The 26,458-nt window shown below is 37.9% G+C and overlaps 2 protein-coding genes across 4 annotated transcripts in view; one reads left to right on the top strand and one right to left on the bottom strand.

Moving 5' to 3' along the window:
- The window catches only part of HS2ST1 (heparan sulfate 2-O-sulfotransferase 1), a 212,623-nt gene extending 191,681 nt beyond the window's left edge, over window positions 1-20,942 (bottom strand). For both annotated transcript variants that reach the window (XM_012661175.1, XM_012661174.1), the window contains exon 1: window positions 20,428-20,942. In XM_012661175.1, the coding sequence (XP_012516629.1) occupies window positions 20,428-20,551 (124 nt within the window). In that variant the 5' untranslated portion in view covers window positions 20,552-20,942. The remainder of the gene's footprint in view (window positions 1-20,427) is intronic.
- Window positions 20,943-21,234: 292 nt separating this feature from the next.
- The window catches only part of LOC105823852 (15 kDa selenoprotein), a 47,497-nt gene continuing 42,273 nt past the window's right edge, over window positions 21,235-26,458 (top strand). The window contains exon 1 of one of the 2 annotated variants that reach the window (XM_012661111.1): window positions 21,235-21,577. In XM_012661111.1, coding sequence (XP_012516565.1) covers window positions 21,494-21,577 — 84 coding nt within the window. In that variant the 5' untranslated portion in view covers window positions 21,235-21,493. The remainder of the gene's footprint in view (window positions 21,578-26,458) is intronic. The other variant, XM_012661113.1, reaches the window with a different exon arrangement.

Consider the following 26,458-nt stretch of genomic DNA (forward strand, 5'->3'; position numbering starts at 1 on the left):
GTGTGTGTGTGTGTGTGTGTGTGTGTGTGTGTGTCAAATATATATCTATAAAAAAATTGTGATTCTCAGATTTAAAAGGGATATATACACAAGATATAAGAAAAGGCAATCTGACCAAGAATAATATAAGAGTACCACAAAATTTGAAGAAAAGTGTTAAAGACTACAGCTAGAAATAAAATATTAAACTGTTTCCCCCAAATAGCATACTAAAAAAATTTAAGAGAGGGAAGCATTCCCATAATGGGAAGGAAACTGAGTAAAATGTCCTTCAAGGCCTCTTTCAAATAAAAGATTCTATTACTGTATGATTCATTTACTATAAGCCACACTAAAACTTTGACATCATCTTAAAGTTACTAGAAATAAGAATGAATGCATTCTGAACTTACACTATAGAAAAGTTAACATTTGATGTTCCTCAAAAAGCTAACCATATATAAAATATTACTTTCTTTGTATTCCCACAGTTAATTCCCTATCCACCTAAATAATAAATAAATTTTGACATATTCAGATTCTCAGTAGCTATATTTCCCAATAAACACCTCTGAAAGGAAGGAAGGAAGAAAGGAGGGAGGGAAGGGCAGGATTATTTCAATGCTTTAAAATACAAACATACATCTTTGCTAAGTCTATTTAAACACTAGAATATCAGTTTGTAAACAGTGTTTAACCTGAATTTTATTTATGAAATTAATTTATTTAATTCCAGAATGCTACTTGAATAAATGTATGCTCTACAATAAAATTCATCTGAATAGCTTTTCTGATCTTTTCTATTGCTACAGAATAAAATATAAAACAACAGGTAAATGCGAAATGAATAAAAAATTTAAAACTTGAACCTGACCTACTTCCTAGCTGTGTGGCCTTGAGCAAGTAAATTATTTAACCTAACCCAATTTACCCATCTGAAAACAGAGATAATACTGATACCTATTTTAGTAGATTGTAAGGATTAAATAAGACGATTCATTTGAAGTGATCAGAACTCCTGAAACATGGTAGAAGTACTCATTACATATCAATGATTAACTTTAATACCAGATATTAGAGAAATCAAGTAATAATATACATAGTAACTAATTTTTCTTAATGGGAAGCCCAAAGACTATTACATAAAAATCAGGCATAAATAAGTATAATTTAGAAATCTAGCCAATGCAATATGACATGCTATAGGAAAAAAACCAAAAATAACGTTGTTAACAAATGAGAAGATTACATGCCTAAAAATTTAAATGAAAGCAACTAAAATCTTTTAGAATTTAAAATCTATTAGCAAAGCAGCTTGCTGAAAATTAATAGCATTCTTACTCTCCAGGAGGTGGGGAAGGAGAGAAAAGAGACAAAGGACAAATGTAGAAGGCCATTCCAATAATAATAGTAAAAATATACATACTGAAAAAAGTGTACATGTAAAAACTGGTGAAATCCAAACAAGGTCTTTAGTTAATAGTATACCAAGATCAATTTTGTGTTTTTGATAATTGTACCATGGTTTTATGGCAGAGGAAGCTGGATGAAGAGAAACACAGGAACTCTGTAATATTTGTGCAATTTCTATGTGACTCTAAAGTTATTTCAAAGTAAAAAGGTTTTAAAAATGCAGAAAATATATCTCACAAGAAACTTGTATAACAGACAAAGAAAATTATGAAACCTCCAAAATGTAATAACAAAGAGAAATATGTTTCCAGCCAGGGAAGTCTGAACATAACACTATCATTCTAATCACATTAATTTTGAGCAGTTCTATTTATAATCCTAATATCTTTTTTTATAATTTGACAAAATATTTCCGAGGTTCACACAGAATAATAAATAGGCAAGCAAAGCAAAGAATCATGCAGGAAAGATTAGCTCCACCAGGTACTAAAGAATATAAAGCTATAAGAATTATGGTAGTATTAATATAATCCTAACACAAGAACTGTCAGACAGAGCAGTGTAATAGAAACAGACGTATACTTCATTCCCTGTATCGCTACATAGTTAAATTCCAAATAGACCAAAGAAGGAAACAGTCAAAAATTAAAAGTAACAGAAAAAATTATTTGACGATTTATAAAATACCATTAAGGGTTTCTGGTCTGACATGTACAGAGCTTAGAAGTCAATGCTCCCACCCTTACAACAAGAAAGCTAAACAAACTGAAAATCAATAACTCTCCTTAGATGCAACAGAGAATTGAGGTTTTGGACAAACTGCTGCCCCTAAAACTGGAGAGAGATATGAATACAGAAAAATCACAATTTACAGGAATTACAAAGCCAAGCAGCAGAAGCCCCCAGATGGAGCCAGGACCTGTAGGAACACTTAAATTGTAATGAAAATTGCTGGAGGCTCAATGCGAAGTAGCTTGAGTTAAAAACTCCAGGTATGAGCAGTTGCCTGGGCAGGGGGGAAGACAAAAGTTCCTGAGTTTTACCTCCAGGTGCCCCACCAGGTTCACATTGCAAAGATCCAAGAAAAATCCCCTCGTGTTCCCAGTAGGAAGAGAAAAAAAGTAACTATTTTGAAATTGCTCAGAGATCTCTGTTCTCAATAACAAAGGCCTTCCCTCCAACGAAACTGCAATAGCAACCCCTTATCTGCAGTTTCACATTCCACAGTTGCAGTTACCGGTGGTCAACCCTGGTCCAAAAATATTAAATGAAAAATTCCACAAATAAATAATTCAAAAGTTTTAAATTGCACCCCATTCTGAGTAGCTGATGAAATCTTGCACCACCCCACCGGGATGTGAATCATCCCTTTGTCCAGCATATCGATGCTGCATATGCAACCCACCTGTTACTGTGTAGGAAAAAACATAGCGTATACAGAGTTCAGTACTATCTGCAGTTTTAGGTATTCACTGGGGGTCTTAGACCTTATACTCCACGAATAACGGGGACTACTGTAATTTACCACAGCCTAATCAACTTGTGGGAAGGGAAATACCAAACTCCAGCCCCCTGTGGCCTCCCTATCACACCTAAATTTTGGGGGTAGAGGAAGGAAGAGCTAGAAAGTACTCAAGAAGGTCACAGCCCAAAAGCACAGGCTCACTAAGAGACTGAGACATAATCAAAGGATTACAGAACTCTTCCCCTGCCCCTACACATTACAACTGTATCAAAAGGGCTCCTGTATAACAACAGAGGATGATAGCTTAAAGAAGTATAAACCTCAGACCTTACTTAAGAAGGAGTTATTAGACAAACCCAAAGACAAGGGAGACAAAAACAAATACACTGGAGGAAATTTTAACCTCTGACACCAAAGCTACAGCAGCGTAAACACAGTCTAACTCCTCCTAGCTAGATGGCATAGAAACTTCACATCCTTAAGGCCTATTTACTTCAGTTCCTTTTACCCCAAATTCCACACCCAGCTAGCAACAACAACAAAATTACAAGCCATGCTAAAAGGCAAGAAACACAGTCTGAAAAGTAGCAGGCATCAAAACCAGATTTCAGGTGTAACTAAGATTTTGGAATTATCAAAGCAAGAATTATTAGTAAGTATGATTAATGTGCTAAGGGCTCCAATGGAAAAAAGTAAACACCACTCAAAAACATAGATAACATAAGCAGAGACATGGAAACTGTAAAACTCAACAGGAAATAACAAAAATCAGTAACACTGTAACAGAAATAAAGACTGCTAATGGCTTCAACAGTAGACTAGACACAGCAAAGAAAACAGTGAACTTGAAGATATGTCAATAGAAACTTGCCAAACCTAAAAGGAAAAAGGAATCAAAAAAATAGAGAATATTCGAGAACTGCTGGACAATTACAAAAGGTGTAACTATGCATAATGAGAATATCAGGAGAAGAGAAAGGAATATAAGAAATATGTGAAGGTAACAATGGTGGAGAATTTTCCAAAATTGAGAGATACCACACTACAGATCCATGAAGCTCAGAGAACTAAAGCAGGGTAAATACTGAAAAATCTACACCTATGCATATAGAAATAAGTTCTAGCTAAGGAATCCATGTGAAAGAACTTTGTGAAGAATAATGGTTTTATAATGTGTGAAATAAAGGTTACTTTTTCCTTTTTTCCAAACATTCTTTAATTATTTTTACAATTTAAAATTTTTAAATTTTATTTCTTAACTATAGCTATTAATAAAAATGATCTTATATAGTTTTCAAACTCCTGGCCTCAAGCAAACCTCCTGCCTCCACCTCACAGAGTGCTAGAATTAAAGGTGAGCCACAGCACTCAATCTTCTGAAACCAATTCCATAAAGAATTTCAAAATATTTTTAGCCACTTTGTTTTTTATATACAAGGTCTCGCTCTATTGCTCAGGCTAAAGTGCAGTGGCATCATCATAGTTCACTGTAATTTCAAATACCTGGGTTCAAATGTGCCTCCTGCCTCAACCTCCCAAGTAGCTGGGACTACAGGCATGCACCACATGCCCAGCTAATTTTTCTATTTTTTGTAGAGACGGGGTCTCACTGTGTTGCTCAGGTTGGTCTCGAACTCTTGGCCTCAAGCAATCCTCCTGCCTCAGCCTCCCAAAATGCTAGGATTACAGATGTGAACCACCACACTCGGCCCAGCAACTTATTTTCTCATATATAACTTTCTCAAAGTGACTACTTTGAAAAATAGTATTTATTATTATTTTTGTACCATCATTTTATGACCACAACATAATTATGTTACCTACATCAGAAATGTACTCAGAAGCTTTTGAGGAAGACAGATTCACCACAGTAACCTAACCTAGATTGTTGTGCTTTTTCGGCCTTCTGTCTTCTACCCTTGAAAAAAGCTCCAACTTCTTATGTCTGACAGTGCATGTGCTTTTAGTGACTGTTCTGCTTGCTTCCTATTACTAATGCTGTTCTAATAGAGAAAAGAAAAGATTGACAGGTATCACTATTAGTTATATTAGTAATTTTAATATTTAATCATGACCCTAGCCTAAAATGAAAGTTTATGACTTTTGTGCATCACTTTATTTCAAAATATTTTTATTCCCAGGCAAGATTTTGGCTGCTGTTGCTTTGACTATAAAATAAGTGGGTATATTACATTAATTATGTGAAAACCAGACTAACATATGCCTAAGTTTTTGAAAACTAATTGAAAATTAAGACACAGTTTACACCTATGGGGTATTATACTTCATGAGAAGGTTAGTTGAAATACAAAAGGTTCATGTTGTTTTCCCATTCTGTCATTCTCAATTCTAGATTGTTAAAGTCACTAAGAAATAAATTTTTTAAAGTTTTAAAGGTATAGCTAAAATGCAAGTAAATAGAGTTCCTGATAAATCCAGCATCTCTTTCAAAATGTTTTCACTGCTAATTAGGAAAATCTTTAAAGATACCCAAAACATAAACCATTATTACAATATACAAATCAAATCAATGCTCTACTCATGAAATTGTATATAGTAACTAAATGTCAAATCTTCAGTAAGACTGACCTGTACTTAAGAATAATGCTACAACGCCCGAAAAAAGAAATAGCAATAATATATGATGAAAGAGGTTATCACAATATAGTTTATCTCTCATACTCTCTATCAGTTTAGTCTATCAAAATTTCTCATTGTAGAATGGCAAATAATTGTTCACCTGAGTTAATAGTCTTTGAAGCTGTGTTAGATTCAAGAATTTTGGGTTTTTTTCTAAAGTCATTCTCATAAACTCAGCAATAAATATGAAAGTACAACCCATACTAGTCTGTATTTGAGTGAAAAAGTAAAAAAAAGCTGAACTTACTAAATTAAAGGATACATACATTTGTGTTTTTTTCCCTCTATTTGAGATATGACAATGAATCACCATGGCAAAACTGAAAAAGTTCCTATATTAAAGGAACCATCACATAAAACTTTTTCTAAAATGGAGAAATAGGCTTGGGTTCTTTCTTCCTTCATTAATCTGGCTATCATTTAATGCTTTAAAAAATATTTAGATGCCAACGCATTATTTTATGCATACATATATATACACACACACATACAGAAATTCCCACCACAATTTAAATTTAATTTCATTTTATAAAATTCTATCTTTAAACTACCAATTTGGCAAGAATTAGTAGAAAGACTGAAAAGAATCTGTAAGATTAAAAAGCTAGAGCTTCTCTAGAATTTTTATGAAAGCAAACAGATTTCTATCTTTAGGTGGCAAATAACAGTATGAATTGCCAGTGATTATTCCTTCCTAAGAGAGGAAAGAATAAAAAGCTAATCTGAATGTCACATCTAAAACTCATGTAACATTATCATTTGATTTATTTGAACTCTTATCAGACTAGTGTCATCCTATGAGGTGGGGCATGGGAAAAACTATAGTGCTATAGCACCACAAAATGCAAACTTTAGACTGTATTAAACCATGAAGGCAAAAACAGCAAAGAGAAAATCGTTACACACTATTAATGACAACTTCAACTATAGTGTTTGTATAGTTCACAAACATTTTCACATTCATTATCTCATTTGAAGATTATTTACCCTTACAGCAACTCTCCAAGGCAGAATAAGCATCATTTATGTTGAATGAAATCATACACATAAAACACTTAGAATATGCCTAGTATACAGTAAGTATTCAACAACTGTTAGTTATTATTTTCTAGAACAGGTGGAGGTTCAGAGGTCATGATGGCTTACCACAGGGAGGAAAAGCAAAAAACCATTTAAGAAACATGGGTCTAATGGCAAAGATGGAAGAGATTCAAAACAAGCAAAAAAAGACAAAAGGGAAGTCAGAATGGTCATGAGGAAGACTAGATTGTTTTATAATTAGTCACAGGGTTAATTAATCACAAAGTTCCAACTTAGGACAATGGAAAAGAGCACACAATGGCATCTCATCTTTCAGATATAGCCTGGATGGGCTTATCCCAAGTCAAATAGAGACTATCACTAACAAGCCCCAGGTTCAGGAGCAAAAGGCACACATATCCCTAATTGTGCTGGCTGACAAATCTATTTCAAGACACTCAACTATCACCATAAAAGTTTGTTTGCTTTTTTGTTTTAATCTTAAAAGCACAAAGGAAAGATAAGAAATTTATATACTAGAGGACAATGAATGGTTTTTATTCTATCCTATTTAACAAAATGAAGAAGCTGTCTATTTGAAATAAACCTTAAGATCATGTCAAGGCAATCATTCTAGTCAGCTATTTTATAGAGGAAACAACTGACCTAACCTGGTTTTTTGCTAAAGGAGTATAACATATTGGGGAACATCTAACACTTTTATAAAAGAATTGAGTGTGTTTTGTTAAAAAGTAATAAAACTGTGTTGAAATAAAAAATGCTGGCAATTGGATGCAGTTTCTTAACATCCAGATACAGAATAAGAATCAAGAACCTTAAATACATATTAAATCTAAATACAGATCAAGAATCTTAGTGTGAAAACTTACTGCTGAACTAGTTTCAGTTTGGCATGGACAAAGCTTACATAAGTAAATTAAAGGCAAGGTTGAAGAAGAATTTTATTGATTTTATTTTAAGCCAATAACTCAATTTTACTCAAAGCTCCAATATTCCTGCATATATTCAAAATAGTATATTTCTTATCATTAAATACTTAAGATACTGGCCTTTCACATTATATTTTAGAAATTGAAAGAACCACAGACAGCTCTAATTAATCACCAAGCTCTTAGAATGAAAACAGGGTAGAATCTGCAACTCTATTTACTGAATACCAAATAAAAATTCATGTTTGCAGTATGATTTTAGTTATAATGTTTATGTAACACAGCTAGTTTCTTCTAAAGACTTCATTTTTTAAGTTACTATTAATGAAAATAAAAGATACACTGTAACAAGGCATTATTTTGAAAGAATAGTAACACAGCACTTAAGACAGAACTCATTGTCTAAAGACAAGCCATGTATACTCAGATACCAAAATCTACTGACTTATTTAGCAAATAAATAAATACATAAAAAAACAAACTAGATTGATCAACCCATTTCCTATACTATTTTGCTTCAAAGCATAAAGGGAGTATCTACCAAGAGTGTGTTATCAGTGAACCAATAACATCTCTAAATTACTTTCATTAAGTCCAACTCAAAACAGTATATAATTATCAATAGAAATAAATATGCCAAGAGCTAATTTGCACCTACATAGCCACTTAACCTCAAATCCATAACCACACTAGGAAAAACTTAAAGGAGTTTTCCAACTGGGTTCCCCTTTCCCAACCAACACCTGATGAGTCTCTAAAGTCATTTCTGAGCACAAATCACTTATTTCTAGCTATGTCACAAACTTAAAAATAAATAATGGAAAAATATAAGGTGAAACTAATAGACAATGCCTAACTTGTACTGGAATTTAGGAAAGTGACCATGACTTTCCCTCTAAATCCAGTTTTAAGTTGCTACATGAGTACCAAACCAATTTGCAATTTTCAAACCTCCTTCCAACAGAAGAATCCAACAGTTTCAATTAAAAAGCGTTGTCCATGACACTTTATTTTCCCCACAGATTCAATACAACCTAACTACCTTTAGCAAGAATTATATCACGCAAAGTTGAAGATCTGAGAACCACAATGGTAATATTCACCTTAAGGTAAACTAGATGCATTTTCTGTACATGCAACATACTGATTTTAACTACCATTAGCACCGCCATCCTTGTGATTCTCTTCTCCACTACTTGGCTTGGAATAGGGGTGTAACAGAAGGAATATAGGAAAGAAGCCTCTGAAGAGGGCTACTCATCCATTCACATCCAGCAAGAATGTGATCAATTAGCTCAAGAGCCACACTAACAGGAAAAGCAAAAACCTCTTCTGAAGCCAGATACTTCATTGTCCAGTCTGAAAGAGCCTCCATCTTGGACTAAGCTGTATCTAAAAGGTTACAATAAGGCCTGGTTTCTTGAAGTCAGAACAAAATTGGTAATACTCAAAAGAATTCCGTGAAGTCCAGTTGAAACTTTCACCAGGAAGGAGGGAAGTGGGACTATCATGGATAAGTCTTGCCTCTAACTTTCTATTAACAACTTCCTAAGGGCCCGTGCTCAACATACCATGCTAGAGATTATGAAGAAACAGAGAAGCATAAAACATGATTCTTTCTCTGAATTTACAATATTAGTTTTAATTGTCAATTATAATTCAAATGATCCAACTTCACTACTTTCCCCTAAGTCAATCTAGGGACACACAATCAAAGATCCACCAATCCACCCAGCTTCCACCTCTAGCGAAGATAGAGTAACAGGGATTTACCCTCCCATCTGAAACTAAACAGAATGATAAAATATATAACAACAGTTTTCAGACACTGGACATTAGACAAGAAATCAGCACAGTATGGTGATCCCTGAGAAAAAGGAAATGAATACTATGACTGACTAAAGAGAGTTGCCAGGCTATAGCACAGGGAAGGAGAAAGACAGTCTAATTAAGGAGCCAAAATAGGGAGTTCAGGAAGGCCAAGACAGCTAAAGTTTGCCAGGCAGTATACTGAAGAGGACAGAGTTTCAAACAGAATTTTCAGCAGAGTCCCAGTCAGTGCATTTTTGTGAAGAAACTAACAGAGACCTAAAAAGAACCACTCAAAAGGGGAATGTGGAACACTCAATCAGTGTTCCCATCACCCAGAATGGAAAAACCCTGTAATACACAGGGCACTGGGTAGAGTACTTTGAAAGGAACTACAAAGGTATTGACTCAGTAGTGAAGCAAAATTAGTCCTAGACTAAAGGCTATTCTGGCCCCACTGAACAAACTTAAAAGCAAGTCTCAAAAGAATCAAACTGTTTCTATAAAGGAGGAAAATATGGCCCATAATATAGAGAACAGCAAATCAATAGAAAGCAACCCAGAAATGACATACATGATGGAATTAGTGGACAAAGACATCAAAAAGAATTATTATAATAATGTTCCATATGTTCAAGAAAATAGCATGTTCAAGCAAGAGCATTTTAAGGACAGAAATGGAAGATAACTTTTTAAAGATCCAGACTGAATGTCTAGAAATGAGGGTGGGGAGGATAGGGAAATTGCCTGAGATAAAAAAAAATACACTGCATAAGATTAAAAGTGGATGACATGCTGCAGAAGAAAGGATTAGTGAATTGAAGACATAGTAGTAAAAACTATCTAAAACGATACGTAAGAAAAAAAGATTGGGAAAAATGAATAGAACATCACTGAACTATGGGACAATTTCATGTGGTCTAACATATGCGTAATTTGAATTCCTGAAAGAGAGGAGAAAGAGCACAGAGAAACTGTCTGAAGAAATGATGGTCAAAAAAATTACAAATGTAATCAACACTATACACCGATAGGCCAAGAAGCTCAATAAACCCCAAGCACAAGAAACATAATGGCAAGGGCCATTATAATCACACAGCCAGTGAAAGTCTTAAAAACCAGCCAGAGAGGGAGAGGGGGAAGACACATTACATATAGTGGAACAAAGATATGAAGGATAGCAGCCTTTTCATCAGAAACAGTGCAAGCCAACAGACAGTGAAGCAATATCTTTAAAGTACTGAAAATAAAAAAAAATGCCAACTTACAATTCTATACCCAGCAAAGATAACTTTCAAATCCTGAGGCAAATAAAGACTTTTTCACATATACAAAAGTGAAAAGAATTCATCACTACTATATTTTTTTAGTGTAAATAATGTTAAAAGAAATTCTTCAGGATGAAGAAAAATGGTACCAGATGAAAATCTGTATCAACACAAATAAAGGAAGAATACTAGAAATAGTAAATATGTAAGTAAATATGAAATACTTCAAAAATTTTTTTAAATCTCTTTAAAAGATAACTGATTACTGAAAGTAAAAACAATACCAATGTATTATAGGACTTATGTATAGAAGAAAAATGTATAACAATAATGGCAAGAATCCAGGAAAAAGAGATTGAAAATATATTAAGGTTCTTAAACTATATGTGAAGTGATATAATGTATACTATAAACCGTAAAACAATCACTAAAAAACACAACCACAACAAAGAGCACTACTAATAAGTCATCAAACAAGATAAAATGGAATTTAAAAAAATAACCCCATTAATCCTAAAAAAGGCAGAAAAAGAAAAAAGGGAAACACAGAATGGATAGGACAAACAGAAAATAAATAGCAACTCAGAGATTTAAACCCAACCACATCAATAATTACATTAAAGTAAATGCTATAAACATCCCATTTATAGGAGAAATTGTAAAACTGATGCCAGATTCAACTATATAATGCTTACAAGAAATGCACCTTAACTATAAAGAGACAAGCAGAGCAGTATTAAAAGGATGGGAAAAAATACCATACTGACACTCATCCAAAAAAAAACACAAGTGTCTATATTAATATCACACAAAATAGGTGTCATAGTCCATTTTGTGCTGGTATAACAAAATACCTGAGACTGGATAATTTATAAAGAACAAATATGCATTTCCTCACAGTACTTGAGGCTGGGGAGTCAAAGATCAAGCCACCAGCATCTGGTGAGGGCCTTCTTGCTGCATACTAACATGGTAGAAGGCAGAAGGGCCAAAGGGGGACAAACACTGTATCTTCAAATGGCAGGAAAGAACCCACTTCAACAAGCCCTTTTTATAACAGTATTAATACATTCATACAGGTAGAGCCCGCATGACCTAACCCCCTCCCCCCAAAAAGGCCCTATCTCCCAGCACTGTTACAATTAAGTTTCCAACATACGAATTTTGGAGGACACATTCTGACCATACCAGTAGGTTTCAGAGCAAAGAATATTACAAAGGATAAAGAAAGTTATCTCGGCCGGGCGTGGTGGCTCATGCCTGTAATCCTGGCACTCTGGGAGGCCGAGGTGGGGGGATTGCTTGAGTTCAGGAGTTCAAGACCAGCCTGAGCAAGAGCGAGACCCCATCTCTACTATAAATAGAAAGAAATTAGCCAAACAACTAAAAATAGAAAAAATTAGCCAGGCACGGTGGCATGTGCCTGCAGTCCCAGTTACCCAGGAGGCTGAGGCAGGAGGATCACTTTAGCTGAGGAGTTTGAGGTTGCTGTGAGCTAGGCTGACGCCGTGGCACCCCAGCCCGGGCAACAGAGTGAGACTCTGTCTCAAAAAAAAAAAAAAAAGGTTATCTCATAATAAAAAAGGGGCTAATTAATCAAGACGACATCACAGCCTAAACTCATGCACCTAACTTATGACTGCCAGCTAAAAACCCCCATTCCTAGCCTCACCCCTTGCATATAGACAGTAACTAGTCCTCATTAACAGACCAAGGGTAAAAGAGGTCAAAGTTTAGAAGGGGGCACCTCCTGACCCTCCTCTTGTCTCTTCCCCAGGCCGAGAGCAGAGAACTCCAAGGCCAGAGGGGATGGTAGAACCACAGACACTAGGTACCTAAGACCTTGAATTATCCATGTAAATACCTACCAAAAAGATGACCTAATACACAAACAAATAATAAAAATATATAACTAATTATTGCGATTAGCCAACAAAATTTTAGGCTTTATTTTAAAAGCAGCTAGCATCACTCTAATTCAGGAAGCTTCTAAAGAGTTTATGCAGTAGTTCACTCTTGTAACACTCTAGCTGTTATGAGACTAGTCTGTAGGGAGGCAAGTACAGAAGTAGAGTGACTAGTTAAGATGCAGCAGTAATCCAGGGAAGAGATAATGGTATCTGGAATTAGGGTGATAACAGTGGAAGTGTTGAGTAGTAGTCATATTCTAGAAATATTCTAAGGGTAAAACTAATAAGATTTTCCTGACAGACTGGATGTAGAGTATGAGATAAAGAAAAGTCAACCTTAGAAACTGGAAGGATGGAGCTGCCATCAACTGTCCTTTCTGCCATGAGAAAGGACAGAAGTAAAAGGGTTGGGTTTGGGTGGGGTAAGGCAGGGAACACAGAGATCAGAAGATCTGTTTTAGACACAAGAAGTTTGAAAAACCTATTAATTACCCAAAGAAAATGTCAAGTGGGTAGCTGAATTACATGAATCCAATGTTTAGGAAACAGGTCTGCACTAGAAATATATACCTGAAAGCTGCTGTCAGCATACAAATCACCAACTAAAGGAGAATACAGAAGAGTTCCAAAAACTGAGCCTTTGGAATATTCTTAGATTAAGAGGTTGAGGGAGAAATGGGGGATCTAACACAGGGGACAGAGAAGTGACCAATAAGGCAGGAAGAAAACTAAGAGTGCGGTATCCTGGAAACCAAGTAAAGAAAGCCTATCAAGAAAAAGGAAGTGGCCGGGCCTGGTGGCTCACGCCTGTAATCCTAGCACTCCGGGAGGCCCAGGCGGGCAGATTGTTTGAGCTCAGGAGTTCGAGACCAGCCTGAGCAAGAGCGAGACTCCGTCTCTACCAAAAATAGAAAGAAATTAATTGGACAACTAAAAATATATAGAAAAAATTAGCCGGGCATGGTGGCGCATGCCTGTAGTCCCAGCTACTCAGGAGGCTGAGGCAGGAGGATCGCTTGAGCCCAGGAGTTTGAGGTTGCTGTGAGCTAGGATGACATCATGGCACTCTAGCCCAGGCAAAAGAGTGAGACTCTGTCTCAAAAAAAAAAAAAAAAAAAAAAGGAAGTGATCAATTTTGCCTAATTCTGCTGATAGCCCAAGTAAGAAGATGACCAAAATATGTCTATGACATTTAAGGATGTGATTGGAGACTTTAGCAATTAGAGACAGTGAGAATAAACAATTTTTTGGATTTTTTCTGCAAAGGGGAACAGAAATATGGCACAGAGGTTGGCTGGGAAAGGGGGAAATCAAAGGAAAGTATTATTTCATCTTTTTGATGGGAGAAATAATATCACTTTCATATGCTGGTGAGAATAACCCAGCAGAATAGGGGGAAATGATGATTTTAGGAGAATGAAGTAAAGCTTCTGGAACCACATCTTTAGGTAGGTGAGAGGATAAGATCAGGTGCACAAGTGATCCAACGGAAGTACTGACAGTTAATCTATAGTTAACAGGCAGAAAGACAAAATACATAACTGCAGGTACTGGTAGGTGGGTAGATAATTATAAATAATTAGACTACAGTGAACCATGATTATTAAGTTCATCTATAAGTACATTATTCAAAAATGGTCTTTTTGGAGAGCTGTGTTTGAATATTCATTATTATTTCATTTCATTAAGTGTGAAAAAGCTATTGGAAGGCTTAATAAAGTGGTAGACAGACATCCTGAAATTATCTTAATTGAGATCAACTGTTTCAGGTGACCATTCCATGGCACTAGATATCCCATTTAGGACTCCTAAGTGGAGCACCAATTAGCAATTCTAGAATAACTGCATTCCTGTTAACCCAAAGTCCTCTAAACAGTAGAAGCTACTGTGAAGTTTTCCAAATGATTTCAAAAGTGGGGAAATATATATTCTCTGGAACATTTCACAGGTATCGTTGCATGGTTTCAGGCACTTGTAAAAACTACCAAATTCCAAAGATCAGTCTCTCAACCTTGGCCCTGGAATTGGTTCTTTAGTAGAGTTTTAAGAACATAATAAGTAACATGATTCTCACCAATGGAGATGACTACATAATCTATTCTGAATTACTTTCCTCATGTAAAAGATTATATCCTAATGCATTCATAACCTTATATAGTAGTGTTATAAGCACATGGTTAACAAATATTATTTACAATGCTTAGACCCTATGGAAAATAAAATTATCAAGCTCACAATTCTAACATTTATGTTAGAACTATTCCATCAGTTAACATCAGCAACAAATGTGCTCTTGAGATTCAGAAAGAACTACTATTTGCAGGCCATAAATTCTGATGAGTTCAGTTCTGAGTCACAGCTAAATAGTTTTCATTTTGATTCCCTGTCCTTTTCCAGTTCTCATTAGAAAATTAAGTATACATTTTAATAAAATGAAGTTTTTTCAATTTCATTTGAAGTTGAAAAACCTCCCTGACAAACTCCCTCATAACTAATGTACTTATCTCCTAAATTTGATTCAAAGGTGCATGTTGTAATGTTATTAAAAACTAAAACACACACTCCATTAAACATCTACTACATCTACTACAAATCTGTGATTCTTATCATTAAAGGAATCACATACAATTTTGTAAATTTGATGAAAGTTATGCATATAATTTCAGGGAATCCACTGATACCTTGAAGCCTACATATGGGTTCCTGAGTTTTAAAGAATCTCTTATTAGTGGAAAAGAATAGAGCCAAAATCAATCTAAGAATGTGTGAAAACTTAACATATGATTAATAGGACTGTTAACATACAGTGGGAAAATGGACTATTTACTAGTATTTGCCATTAGTGGCTATTCGCTAAGAAAAATTATGATAAATCTCTATAAACATATAAATGGCTTAAAGAGTAAATATAATAATAAAGTACTATAACAAAACAGAGAATGTACACAATCTTGACTCAGGGAAGTCTTCTTAAGCAACATATGAAAACTACTTGCCTACATTGATAGATGTGACTGTATAAATTTCAAAACTTCTGTATAAGCAAAACACACCATCTAAGTCAAGAGACAAATGACAGACTTGGAGAAACAGATGCAAGACATGACAGATAAAGGATCACTAACATTTAAAAAAAAAAAGTCTAAAAATAAGTAAACCACCCGATAGAAAAATAGACAAATGAAAATGAACTAGCAAGAAAAAGGGTAATAAATACATGTAAAGACAGTCACCCTAACTAGAAATTGGGGAAATGTAAATTCATTCAACATCATTTCACAGCCTCAAACTGGCAAAAATGAAAAGCTTATATAGCTTCCAGTGCTTGTGAGTGTGTGCTGGCAGTATGAATTACTGTAACCTTTTGGAAAATGGAAAAATTTTGAAAAGTAACAGATTTTAAAATCTGTTAAATTATAAAATATGTATATCCTTTGTTCCAACAATCCCATATATAATTTACCCTAGTAAAGAAATGACATCAACGCATAATGAGTTAAATAGACATGTAAGGATGTTTCTTGTAACATTGTTTACAATACCAAGAAAAGAAAGAAACGGTAAAAAAATAAGTAAATAAGGAGAGTGGGGAAACAAAACTAATGTCTGTTATGAGCACAATGGCTTAATAACTCATGATACATGAATACTTTGGAATATCATACAGCTATTAATTAGAATAAGTCAAATTTATATGCAATGACTTGGACAGATGTCTATGATATTCAATGAATAAAAAGCTGCAAAATAATATGCATATCATGATCCCGTATTTGTTAAAAAAGAAAGATAAAAGAAAACTGTATTATGTGATACTAGAGTTTTATATTTTTTAAACTCCTATTTATACACTGAATTTCCCAAGCAGTCAATGAATACACCTTGGTTTTGAATATATCTATAACTCTATTACAGGTCTCACCATCAAAATACTGTACTCTTTCAAATCCAGGTGCACTAATGGCACTATGAGACAATACAACCTTTTGGAATCTTCTACAATGGAAAGGATAATAATAAAAACCATGTTAAAGGGCAAAATGTTTAATAGTTTTTTTATGCCAAAATAAAAATGTGTTTTAATGTTGTGATTTTACACTTACAGAAAACAACCAGATTTTTTTTCCTGTAATGGAAACAAGCCATCTATTTCATTGAGTAATATAATTATGTTCATTATACGGATATAAACAAGGGGCAAACATTACAACTCAATTCCTCTGTGTCAGAAATTTAATTTTCTGGGGGCCGGGCGCAGTGGCTAACGCCTGTAATCCCAGCACTCTGAGAGACCAAGGCAGGAGGATTGCTTGAGCTCAGGAGTTTGAGACCAGCCTGAGCAAGAGCGAGACCCCGTCTCTACTATAAACAGAAAGAAATTAGCCAAACATCTAACAATAGAAAAAATTAGCCAGGCACAGTGGTGTATGCCTGTAGTCCCAGCTACCCGGGAGGCTGAGGCTGGAGGATCGCTTGAGCTCAGGAGTTTGAGTTGCTGTGACCTAGGCTGACGCCATGGCACTCTAGCCCGGGCAACGGAGTGAGACTCTGTCTCAAAAAAAAAAAGAAATTTCATTTTCTCAGAATGATACTCATTCTTCCCAATAAATGCAATTAAACATTGATATTACAATTTAAATATTCTACCCAAATAGCTAAATCTTAGTGTAATGTCAACATAAAGTTTCAAGCAGCTCGATATGATTAATTAAAGGAGCACTTGATTTGGAATCAGACATGGGTTCCAATCCTGGCACACCACTCATTAGTAGTGTGGTCTTGGGCAAGTTATAACCTCTGAGCTTGTTCCTGCATCTGAAAAAAAAGGGTTCTCGATGGTGTTTTTGGAAGATTAAATAAAGAGTAATACAGATCAAAAGTGGTTAATACAGAATCTGGTTGTCAAAATATGCCTTCTTCTGCCTGGCACAGTGGTGTGCGCCTATAGTTCCAACTACTCCAGAGGGTAAGGCAGGAGGATCGCCTGAGGCCAGGAGTTTGAAACCAGCTTTGGCAACATAGGGAGACCCCCACCTCCAAAAACATAAAAATTAGTCAGGCATGGTGGTGCATGTCTGTAGTCCCAGCTACTACAGAAACTGAGGAGAAAGGATTGCTTAAGCCAGAAACTTGAGGTCAGCCTGGGCAACATGGTGAGACGCTGCCTCATAAAGAAATAAATAAATAAGCAAGCCCTCTTCTGCCTTTCTTTTCTAAGGGGTCAGACTAATGCCTTTTATAAGAACTTTTTTTTTTTTGAGACAGGGTCTTACTCTGTCACCCAGGCTAGAGCATAGTAGTATCATCATAGTTCATTGCAGCCTCAAACTCTTGGACTCAAGTGACCCGCCTGCCTCAGCTTCCAAGTAGCTGGGACTACAGGCACACGCCTGGCTAATTTTTCTGTTTTTTGGGAGTCTCACTGTGTTGCTCAGGCTGGTCCCAAACTCCTGACCTCAAGCAATCCTCCCACCTCAGCCTCCCAAAGTGCTAAGATTACAGACATGAGTCACCACACCTGGCCTTTGTAAGGCTTAAAAAAAAAAAAAAAATCAAATGAATGCTGATATAAATCATAAAGTTATATTTTATTTGCCATGTTTGTGCAAAGTATTTTGTTTTTGCAAAGTACTTCAAGTGTTTTGTATTTGAGGCTCCTTTTCTTGAATCAGTTTCAAGATTTATTTTGATGCATATATCTACTATTGCTCATGGAATTATTTATTTTAGTGTATATTATTTCTGATGGAAATTTTCTTTCTTATAAAAAAAAAACACCACATGAAATCATGTTATGTTCTACCTGTGGCATCCTACATCTTCAGATAACTTTCTTTTTTTTTTTTTTTAAGACAGAGTCTCACTTTGTTGCCCGGGCTAGAGTGAGTGCCGTGGCGTCAGCCTAGCTCACAGCAACCTCAGACTCCTGGGCTCAAGCAATCCTACTGCCTCAGCCTCCCAAGTAGCTGGGACTACAGACATGCGCCACCATGCCCGGCTAATTTTTTTTTATATATATATTTTTAGCTGTCCAATTAATTTCTTTCTATTTTTTTGGTAGAAATGGGGTCTCGCTCTTGCTCAGGCTGGTCTCGAACTCCTGAGCTCAAACAATCCGCCCGCCTCGGCCTCCCAGAGTGCTAGGATTACAGGCGTGAGCCACCGCACCCGGCCAAAGATAACTTTCTTTTTAAAATCATTCAGGTTGTGTCTATGGAAATCATTTTCAAGTATCATGGAAAACAATGTTAGACAAGGGGGAAATATCAAAAATTTAGGTTATTCCAACCCATTGTAATGCATGTAAGAAATCAACTCCAGAGAATTCCAAATAGCAATACAACAAAGTACAAATTTTATTTTAATATAACTTTCAACTTTCTCTAAGAGGAGTCACTTTTTTCTGTAAAGCTGGATCATTGAGCCAGATGGAATGTGACCCTGAATATTGCTAACTGGATCCAAATGAAAAGAAAAACCATATTGGCTAACCCTCAGTATTGAAAGTGAACATTTTTTCCATCATACAAGACACATATTAATAAAATCATGGTAAATAAATTGAAGAGCTCTTCAAATTTTACCCTAGAGTTGAGGGCTTTATGAGGTATCTTTAGCTCCTCTTCAACTTTAGTCACACTTCAGATTTATCTGACGCTCTTTGATACAGTGCTCTTTAAAATGTCAAGGCTTTTGCGAAGTCCACCAAAACAGCTACTATATTTAATACTACAATTACTTTCTGGTACATTTTTCTTAAAAATTAATCATCACTCACTGCAGCATCTAGCTATTCCAAATTATACTGCTAAAGGTTTTTTTTGTTTGCTTCTCAAAAGGCATTTGAAGTGTTGCTGAGGTGAAAGGGTATACACTTCACATTATTTTTCCATATTCATTACAGCCTCTTGAGCTGATTAAGTGCCATGTACATTTTTAAATCAAAATTTATCACTGTCAATTCTTTTAACACTCCCTTTGCATCCTGAGCTCTTCCAAATGTCAAAGTTCTCTAATAATCGTAAAGTACATATTATCTGTGCTTTTTTCTGTTCTTTCACAACTTCACCCTCCAACTATTTGTACTTCAGACCCCTTCACCCATTAAAGCACTAACTCTTTAAGGTACTTAACCATATGGTTAACTTTCCGCATAATTTAACTTTTCCTTTGACAAATGTAAACCTCACTATAATTCCTTCAGCGTTCCCTCCTCTTCTAAATTCACTACATCAACACTGCCGCGAAAGAACGCATATATACATCCTTATTCTGAAGCCCAAATTAATCAGTTTAGCGACACTAAAAAAGAATTTAAATCCCAGATGCCTCGTTTCGGTACTCCGTTGAAGCTTTTTACTTGCTTTCCTCTCCTACCTGGCCAGCCTACCTCAACTGTCAGTGGTAAGGTCCCTTGCTGCCTCCAGGACAGGAGTGCAACTCACTACAGTGTATTTCTTTTACTCCCTATCATTCCCAGCATCTCCTTCCATTTCTGCGCATCTACCCCTTGGCGAACGCCTCCAACCCCAAAAGAATCCGTACCCAGGTACCCATGTCTCAAATTAGAATACCCCTCGCTGACATTGCTGGGGCTTTCTGTACGACTTTTAGAGAACACGCGAGGCTGAGCGTTTCTATCTGCTCCAACAGCACCCGCTCCCCACTGAGTTCGGTCTTCCCTCGCTCTTTCTCCGTGGAATGCCTACTTCGGGGCAACCCTTTGGCTCAGGGAAGCCCAAGCTCTGCCCCATGACCTCGCGAGCCTAGCACGCCACACAAGCTTAATTAGCCCCCTTCGTGGAGCTTGTGCTCTCGATGCCCCTCCGTCCCAGCTCTCTTTGCAACCTCTTTCAGCCCCCAGCCCCTGAGCCAGACCCCAGATTAGACGAACGCCCACTTGCTCTGGCTGCAGTGCGTCCCTGGCCCGGCCCCTTCCACACCGCTCAGCCCGGAGCAGTACGGCTCCTCACCTAGCTTCGATCGGGACTCCTCCAGTTTCTGGATCTGGTTCTCCAAGAAGAGCATCGCCACGGCGAAGGCCACCACTGCCAGCAGCTGCAACTTGGGCGGCATCATAATCCTGAGGAGCCCCATGAAACCCGCTGCTCGGGATCAAGACATACCGCGGGGGGCGGGGAGCGGGGCCCCGGAGGCGAGAGAGACGCCGGGAGGAGCCCACCGAGCCGGGAGAGAGGCAAGGAAAGGGAGCGCGACAGCGAGAGAACCACCGCAGCGACCCCCCTTCTCGCCTCTCCGGTCCCCCGCCCCCAGGCGCTAGCACCAACGCCGCCGGTGCCCTCTTCTCCTCAGCCGACTCTACAGCCGCCCCCTCCAAAAGCCCGCGCAGCAAACACAGCGCGAAGCGGCTGCCGGGCTTTCGCCTCCCTCTACTGCCTCAGTTCCCGACCCCCGCGCCCGCCTGCCTGCTTGCCTCCCTCTCTTCCTTCCTTCCCTCCCTCCTTTGCTCGCGGCCGCGCGCTCCTCCACCGGCGCTGCGGCTGCGGCTGCGCCGCCTTCAGCCCCGCCCCCGCCCATCCCCCTCCGCCACCACGCGCACGCATCCACGTACGCTGCTCGGCAACCAGAGGCTCCACCCCATCCCCCCGTTCGGTGGTGCTTATTGGACCGAAGAACCCCTGCTCTTCGTTCTCGGTTCGATTTACGGTTGGTTTCCTCTGCCAAGGGCTCTACCAAGACGGTATTCGATTGGGTAAACGTGGAGAAAAAGGCAGGGCAGAAACGGGCGAAGGCGGGGCTTCTCGGCTGCTTGACGGAATGTCGTGAATGAAAGAAAGGAGCACTGAACACCAAAGAAGTGGGGAGTTTAAGAAAATGCCTGATTTGGGTAATCGAAAGCACTCAGTGACTGTCTTTATATTTGATCACCTTTAAGCTTTCATATGCCCTTAGTTTATATCCGTCTCTGCAAAACAAAAGGTTTGATGGCAGCAGCCTTTAGCGGCCTGTTTTGGATCAGGCTCTGGAGTGGACGCCCCTAGCTAAGGGGTCCTCTAGGCAGCCAGAGACCTACAGAAAATGGAGGCGATGGCGGCTGGGCCCGGCCTATGGCTCGTTCCGGCGTTTGGGCTGCGTTTGCTGTTGGCGACTGTACTTCAAGCGGTGAGTGTAGATCACCTCCGCGGCTTCCCCAGGGCGAGTAGGAGGAGTGCAGCCGAGGAAAACGGAACATTCGGTCCTGTTTGTAAGCCGCATTTGAAAAGGGTGGGAGGACTGGGCTTCGTTAGTAACGGCTGCGGCTGGAGTGCAACGTGGCTTTAATTCCTCGGTTGATGCTTATTCTTCCCTGCCTTGGGGTTTCTAACAGCAGTGTTTTCCAGACTTCAGATTGTCTTGAATACTTGTTTTTTCTTACACAGCTCTAGCTAAAAACAATCAGTAAATCATACACAGGGCGGGGCAATAAAGATTGGCAAAGAGTGAAAGTGGTTTTTAAACGGGCGGAAATGCAAGGGAACTACTGTTCCTTGTGACGAGGCTCCCAGATCTTAGAGGAAAGTCTTCTAGTCTTTGGTCCAGGCGAACAATTCCTGTTGACATCTCTCTCTCGTTCTTCCTTTTTAACTGTTAGCCTCTTACCTCTCCTTGGCATTCGCTTACCGCTGTGTGCTCTTCAGTGTGATTTGTGGTTTTAAACAATGTTGTTGCAGTATAAGGAGCTTTTGTATTCCGAAGCATTATTTATTTATTTATTTATTTTGAGACAGAGTCTCACTCTTTTGCCCCGGCTAGAGTGCCGTGGCGTCAGCCTAGCTCACAGCAACCTCAAACTCCTGGGCTCAAGCAATCCTTCTGCCTCAGCCTCCCAAGTAGCTGGGACTACAGGCATGTGCCACCATGCCCGGCTAATTTTTTTCTGTATATATTTTTTTAGTTGTCCGATTAATTTCTTTCTATTTTTAGTAGAGACGGGGTCTCGCTCTTGCTCAGGCTGATCTCGAACTCCTGAGCTCAAACAATCCGCCCGCCTCGCCCTCCCAGAGTGCTAGGATTACAGGCGTGAGCCACCACGCCTGGCCCATAATTTATTTTTGAAATTGATTCTTTAATTGATGGCCGTCATTTGGCTTAAAATTGGGCAGTGTTTTTTATTTTTTCTCCATTAACAGAATAGATGAATTCTTAATCTTTGAATGAGAAAAGCCTAATTTTGACTTATTTTTCTATTCATTCATGAAACAGCTAGACGTTGGCCAGCTCCTCATAAGAAGTTTGCAATCCATGTTTTGCTATGTGAATAATAGAATTTTAGGCACTGTGTTGGGAGCTTTTACATTTCTTAATTCTTCAGGTATTCCCTACTGAGCCTGCTGAAAAGTTTTGTCTTAGAGAACTGGTTTAATTGATTTGTCCAAGATTTGAGGGAGTTAGGGACTATATGGCAGGCCTCTGTAAACACCTGCTTTTCTTTCCTCAGGGGGTTTGAAAACGTCCTGCCTGTTTGCTTTTGCTACCTTACCCAAAAGGTAGATTCTTTACTTCTTTAATTAACATTCCAATACTCTGTTATTCGGGTATTTGGTGCCTTAGAAATTACTGGAAGACTCCTCTCTAAACTTTTACTCTTTAAGTAATTTTTGTGCATATTAGGTCATAGGAGTTCACCATCACCACTATGGAAGAATAAATAGCATTTCAAGTTGTCTTCTGATCTCCCTATCTGACTTTCAGTTGTCTGTGGTTGTTTAACCACCTCAAAACTTAAAACAACAGTGATTTCTCATAATTCTGTGGGTTAGTAGAGTAGTTCCTCTGATTTCCTCTGGTTTCATTTATGCACTGTGTTGAGCTAGTAGGTCTGCTGAACTGTAAGTTCCAAGGGAACTGCCTTTCATAGTTGGTGCTGTCAGCTGGGGTGACTTGATTCTCCTCCATGTGACCTCTCATCCTCTAATAGACTAGATCAACTTCTTTTCCTGGCAGTCTCAGGGCAACACTCCAAAAGAACAAAACCTACAATGCCTCCTAAGGCTGTGCCTTGGAAATCACCTATATCATCTCTACCACATATTTGTCAAAGCAAGTCACAAGACCAATCTACATTTCAGGGATGGGGAAATAGAGTCCATCTATCTCTATGTGGGAAAAGTGACAGGTCACATTGCAAAGAAGTATGCATTATCAGGATAGGAATTTATGGTACATTAAATAATGTACCACAGTGGCCATCCATAAAATTTAAGCCTTAAACTTGGGTGTCATCTTTGACTCCTTCCTTTCCTTACATATCTCACATCCAGGCAATTACTGAATCTTATTGCTTTTACTTCCTAAATATCTGTCAGATCTCTCCACTAACTGTTAGTCCCTCATTCAGGCCAGAAACATCTTTCACCTTAGAAATAACAGCCTCTTGGTTTACCCTTTGAATTATCGCTGTCTATATTCAAAATTTAAATGGTTGGCTTTGCCGGCTTCCCAATTACCTAAGCCAGAAATTAGCCATTTTAAATCGTCTTTCCTTTCATTCTCTGAATTCAATTAGTTACTTGACCCTTAGAACTCTCTAAGGCAGTCCACTTAATTCTATTTCTTCAGGTAGTAACTTAAATTCAGGCCACTGTCTTTGCTTGCCTGGAATCTCACCACACCTTCCTTAATGGTGTACCCATCTCATTTTCTTCCTTTCTAATCCAATCTCTCCAGTATATCCAGAGTAATCTTTCTAAACCTTAAATTTGCCATGATTAAAACTCTTCAGTGGCTCCCTGTTGCTTTTAAGGTGAGGTCTCTCCTCCTCAACATTCCTTAACAAGGCACTTGTTTGTCCAGGCTTAGTTTCCCAACATTTGCCTCTACTGAGAGCGAAAAGGTAGAGGTGGAGAATTGGCATCACTTGTTTTAATATATTTCACACACTATGTTCTCATTCAGCAGGCCTTTGAACATGGTGTTCGCTTAGCTTATTAGTGATCCCAACTGGAGGTGTCTGTGAGAATTATGCGGGGAGGAGAAGTTAGAATACACATGCCTGGACTCTGCCTTAGATATGATTCAAAAATTTCCTGGTAATTGTACAACTCTTGCTAGTAAGTACAGACTAAAACCTTTTGAGGTCAGGAATCAACTTACGCATTCTTCTTTGTGACCCCCATAAGAAAAGAGCATACTAACTTACGCACAGTAAGCCATCAAATAAAACTGCTGGGTTATCAACCACAGGCACACACCATTCCACTTAAATATCCCCGTAGACAGCCATAATGCACAGCCCCTCTCTCTCAAACTCTGCCTATTAAGTTCATATTCTCGGTGTTGTATAACAGTGAAAACCACACTAAACGTTAGGGAAGTCTATTATCTAGTTTAACTTCTAATAGCTGACTGCAATCTAAGGCAAATCAATTTACTCTTGGCCTTAGTTTCTTTATTTCCTTCTTGTTTAGATAGAATACAAAGCTTAACCCACATTCCACTTCCAGACTTGCAAAGTCAGATGTAATTTCTCCCTTACATATTCTATCATCATACTTTATACAGTATTACACCGATCCACACAGTCTTAACTAATCATATCTGTGTGTGTGTCCGTCTGTGTCCACCCCTCCACTCTTCCTGCCCCTGTGCCAATTAGAATGTAGCCAAAGGGAATACAGGGACCATTTTTTTCCATAATTTTTTTATTGTACCTCATACGTATTTGTTCATTTAAATCCCTCTGAGGTATAAATGGCCTCCCAGTTCATTCATGTTGCTCCATGCTATCAGAGTCATCAGGATATCTGCAGTTTGTGTACAGCAGTGATAAATCCCACCCACTCCCAAAAATACAAAATGACTCAGGAAAGAGAAAGGGAGTCCTGGAGAATTCACCTTTAATGAACTATTTTAACTTCCCTAAGGTTTATTCTGTCTCTTCCATAATGACTAATGTTTTTAAGGAAAAAAAGCAACAAAAACCTTGAAAATGAAAAGGAATATGGAGAATTGTTGGAAAAACAGCAATAAGTTAGAAAAACTCCTGAATTTCACAGTCAGCCAAAGGAAATAAAAGATCAGAATAAGTAGTTGGCAGTAGTGAAAATTGGCCAAATCTTTGGAACCTGGCATGTGAATAAAAAGGGGATGAGAGAACAATTTCTTTACACCTTGAGATTGACATGCCACCAGGGATAGAGAATAAAACTCTCCTTTGGACTTAGCTCATATTTTGTTAATTCACACCTCTGAGTCCTTAGACTAGATAAGCTGAGTTTTTATGCCTATCTACACCTCTGAATAGCTATAATTTCAAGTTAATGGCAATGTGTAGTTATCAGCATTTCAATGGGGTAGCAACTGGGAGCATATAAAGTGATTTAATCTGAAAATATATTCTGAGTGTGCTTAAGCATTAGAAAAGTAATATTTTAGTATAGCCTAAGGGAGCTGTTTACAAAAGCTCCCCAAAGTGATACTTGATCCTTCGTTCAGATCATGTATGATATTTCCTCATTCAGAAAAGCACTGTACTGAAAAGCAGTATAGAATGATATTGTCTGTTATTGAGTCTGAGACACCCCTCCCCCACCGCTTTTCTTCACATGTTGGTATCTCACTGAGTCTTATAATGGATGGGTCACACAATTATCATCAGCGTTTTTCTTATTCTTAGAGGTGCATACAATAATGATGTGTCATGGATTCTGTAAAATATGGTAGTTAGTAACAGTGGTTAGGGGTTTTAAGGACAGGGTTAGAATCTTTTTTTTTCCAGCATATTATGGGGGTACAAATGTTAAGGTTACATAAATATATTGCCTTTCCCCACCCAAGTCAGACCTTCAAGTGTGTCCATCCTGCATATGGTGTGCACCGCACCCATTAGGTATGAATATACCCATCCCCTCCTCCCCCCTCCCACCTGTCTGACACCTGACGAATGTTACTATATGTGCACGTAAGTATTGATCAGTTCATACCATTTGATGGTAAGTACATGTGGTGCTTGTTTTTCCATTCTGTGATACTTCACGTAGTAGAATGGGCTCCAGTTCTATCCAG

This window comes from Propithecus coquereli, unplaced genomic scaffold (genome assembly GCF_000956105.1).
Source record: "Propithecus coquereli isolate 6110/MARCELLA unplaced genomic scaffold, Pcoq_1.0 Scaffold7, whole genome shotgun sequence".
Taxonomy (NCBI): Eukaryota; Metazoa; Chordata; class Mammalia; order Primates; family Indriidae; genus Propithecus; species Propithecus coquereli.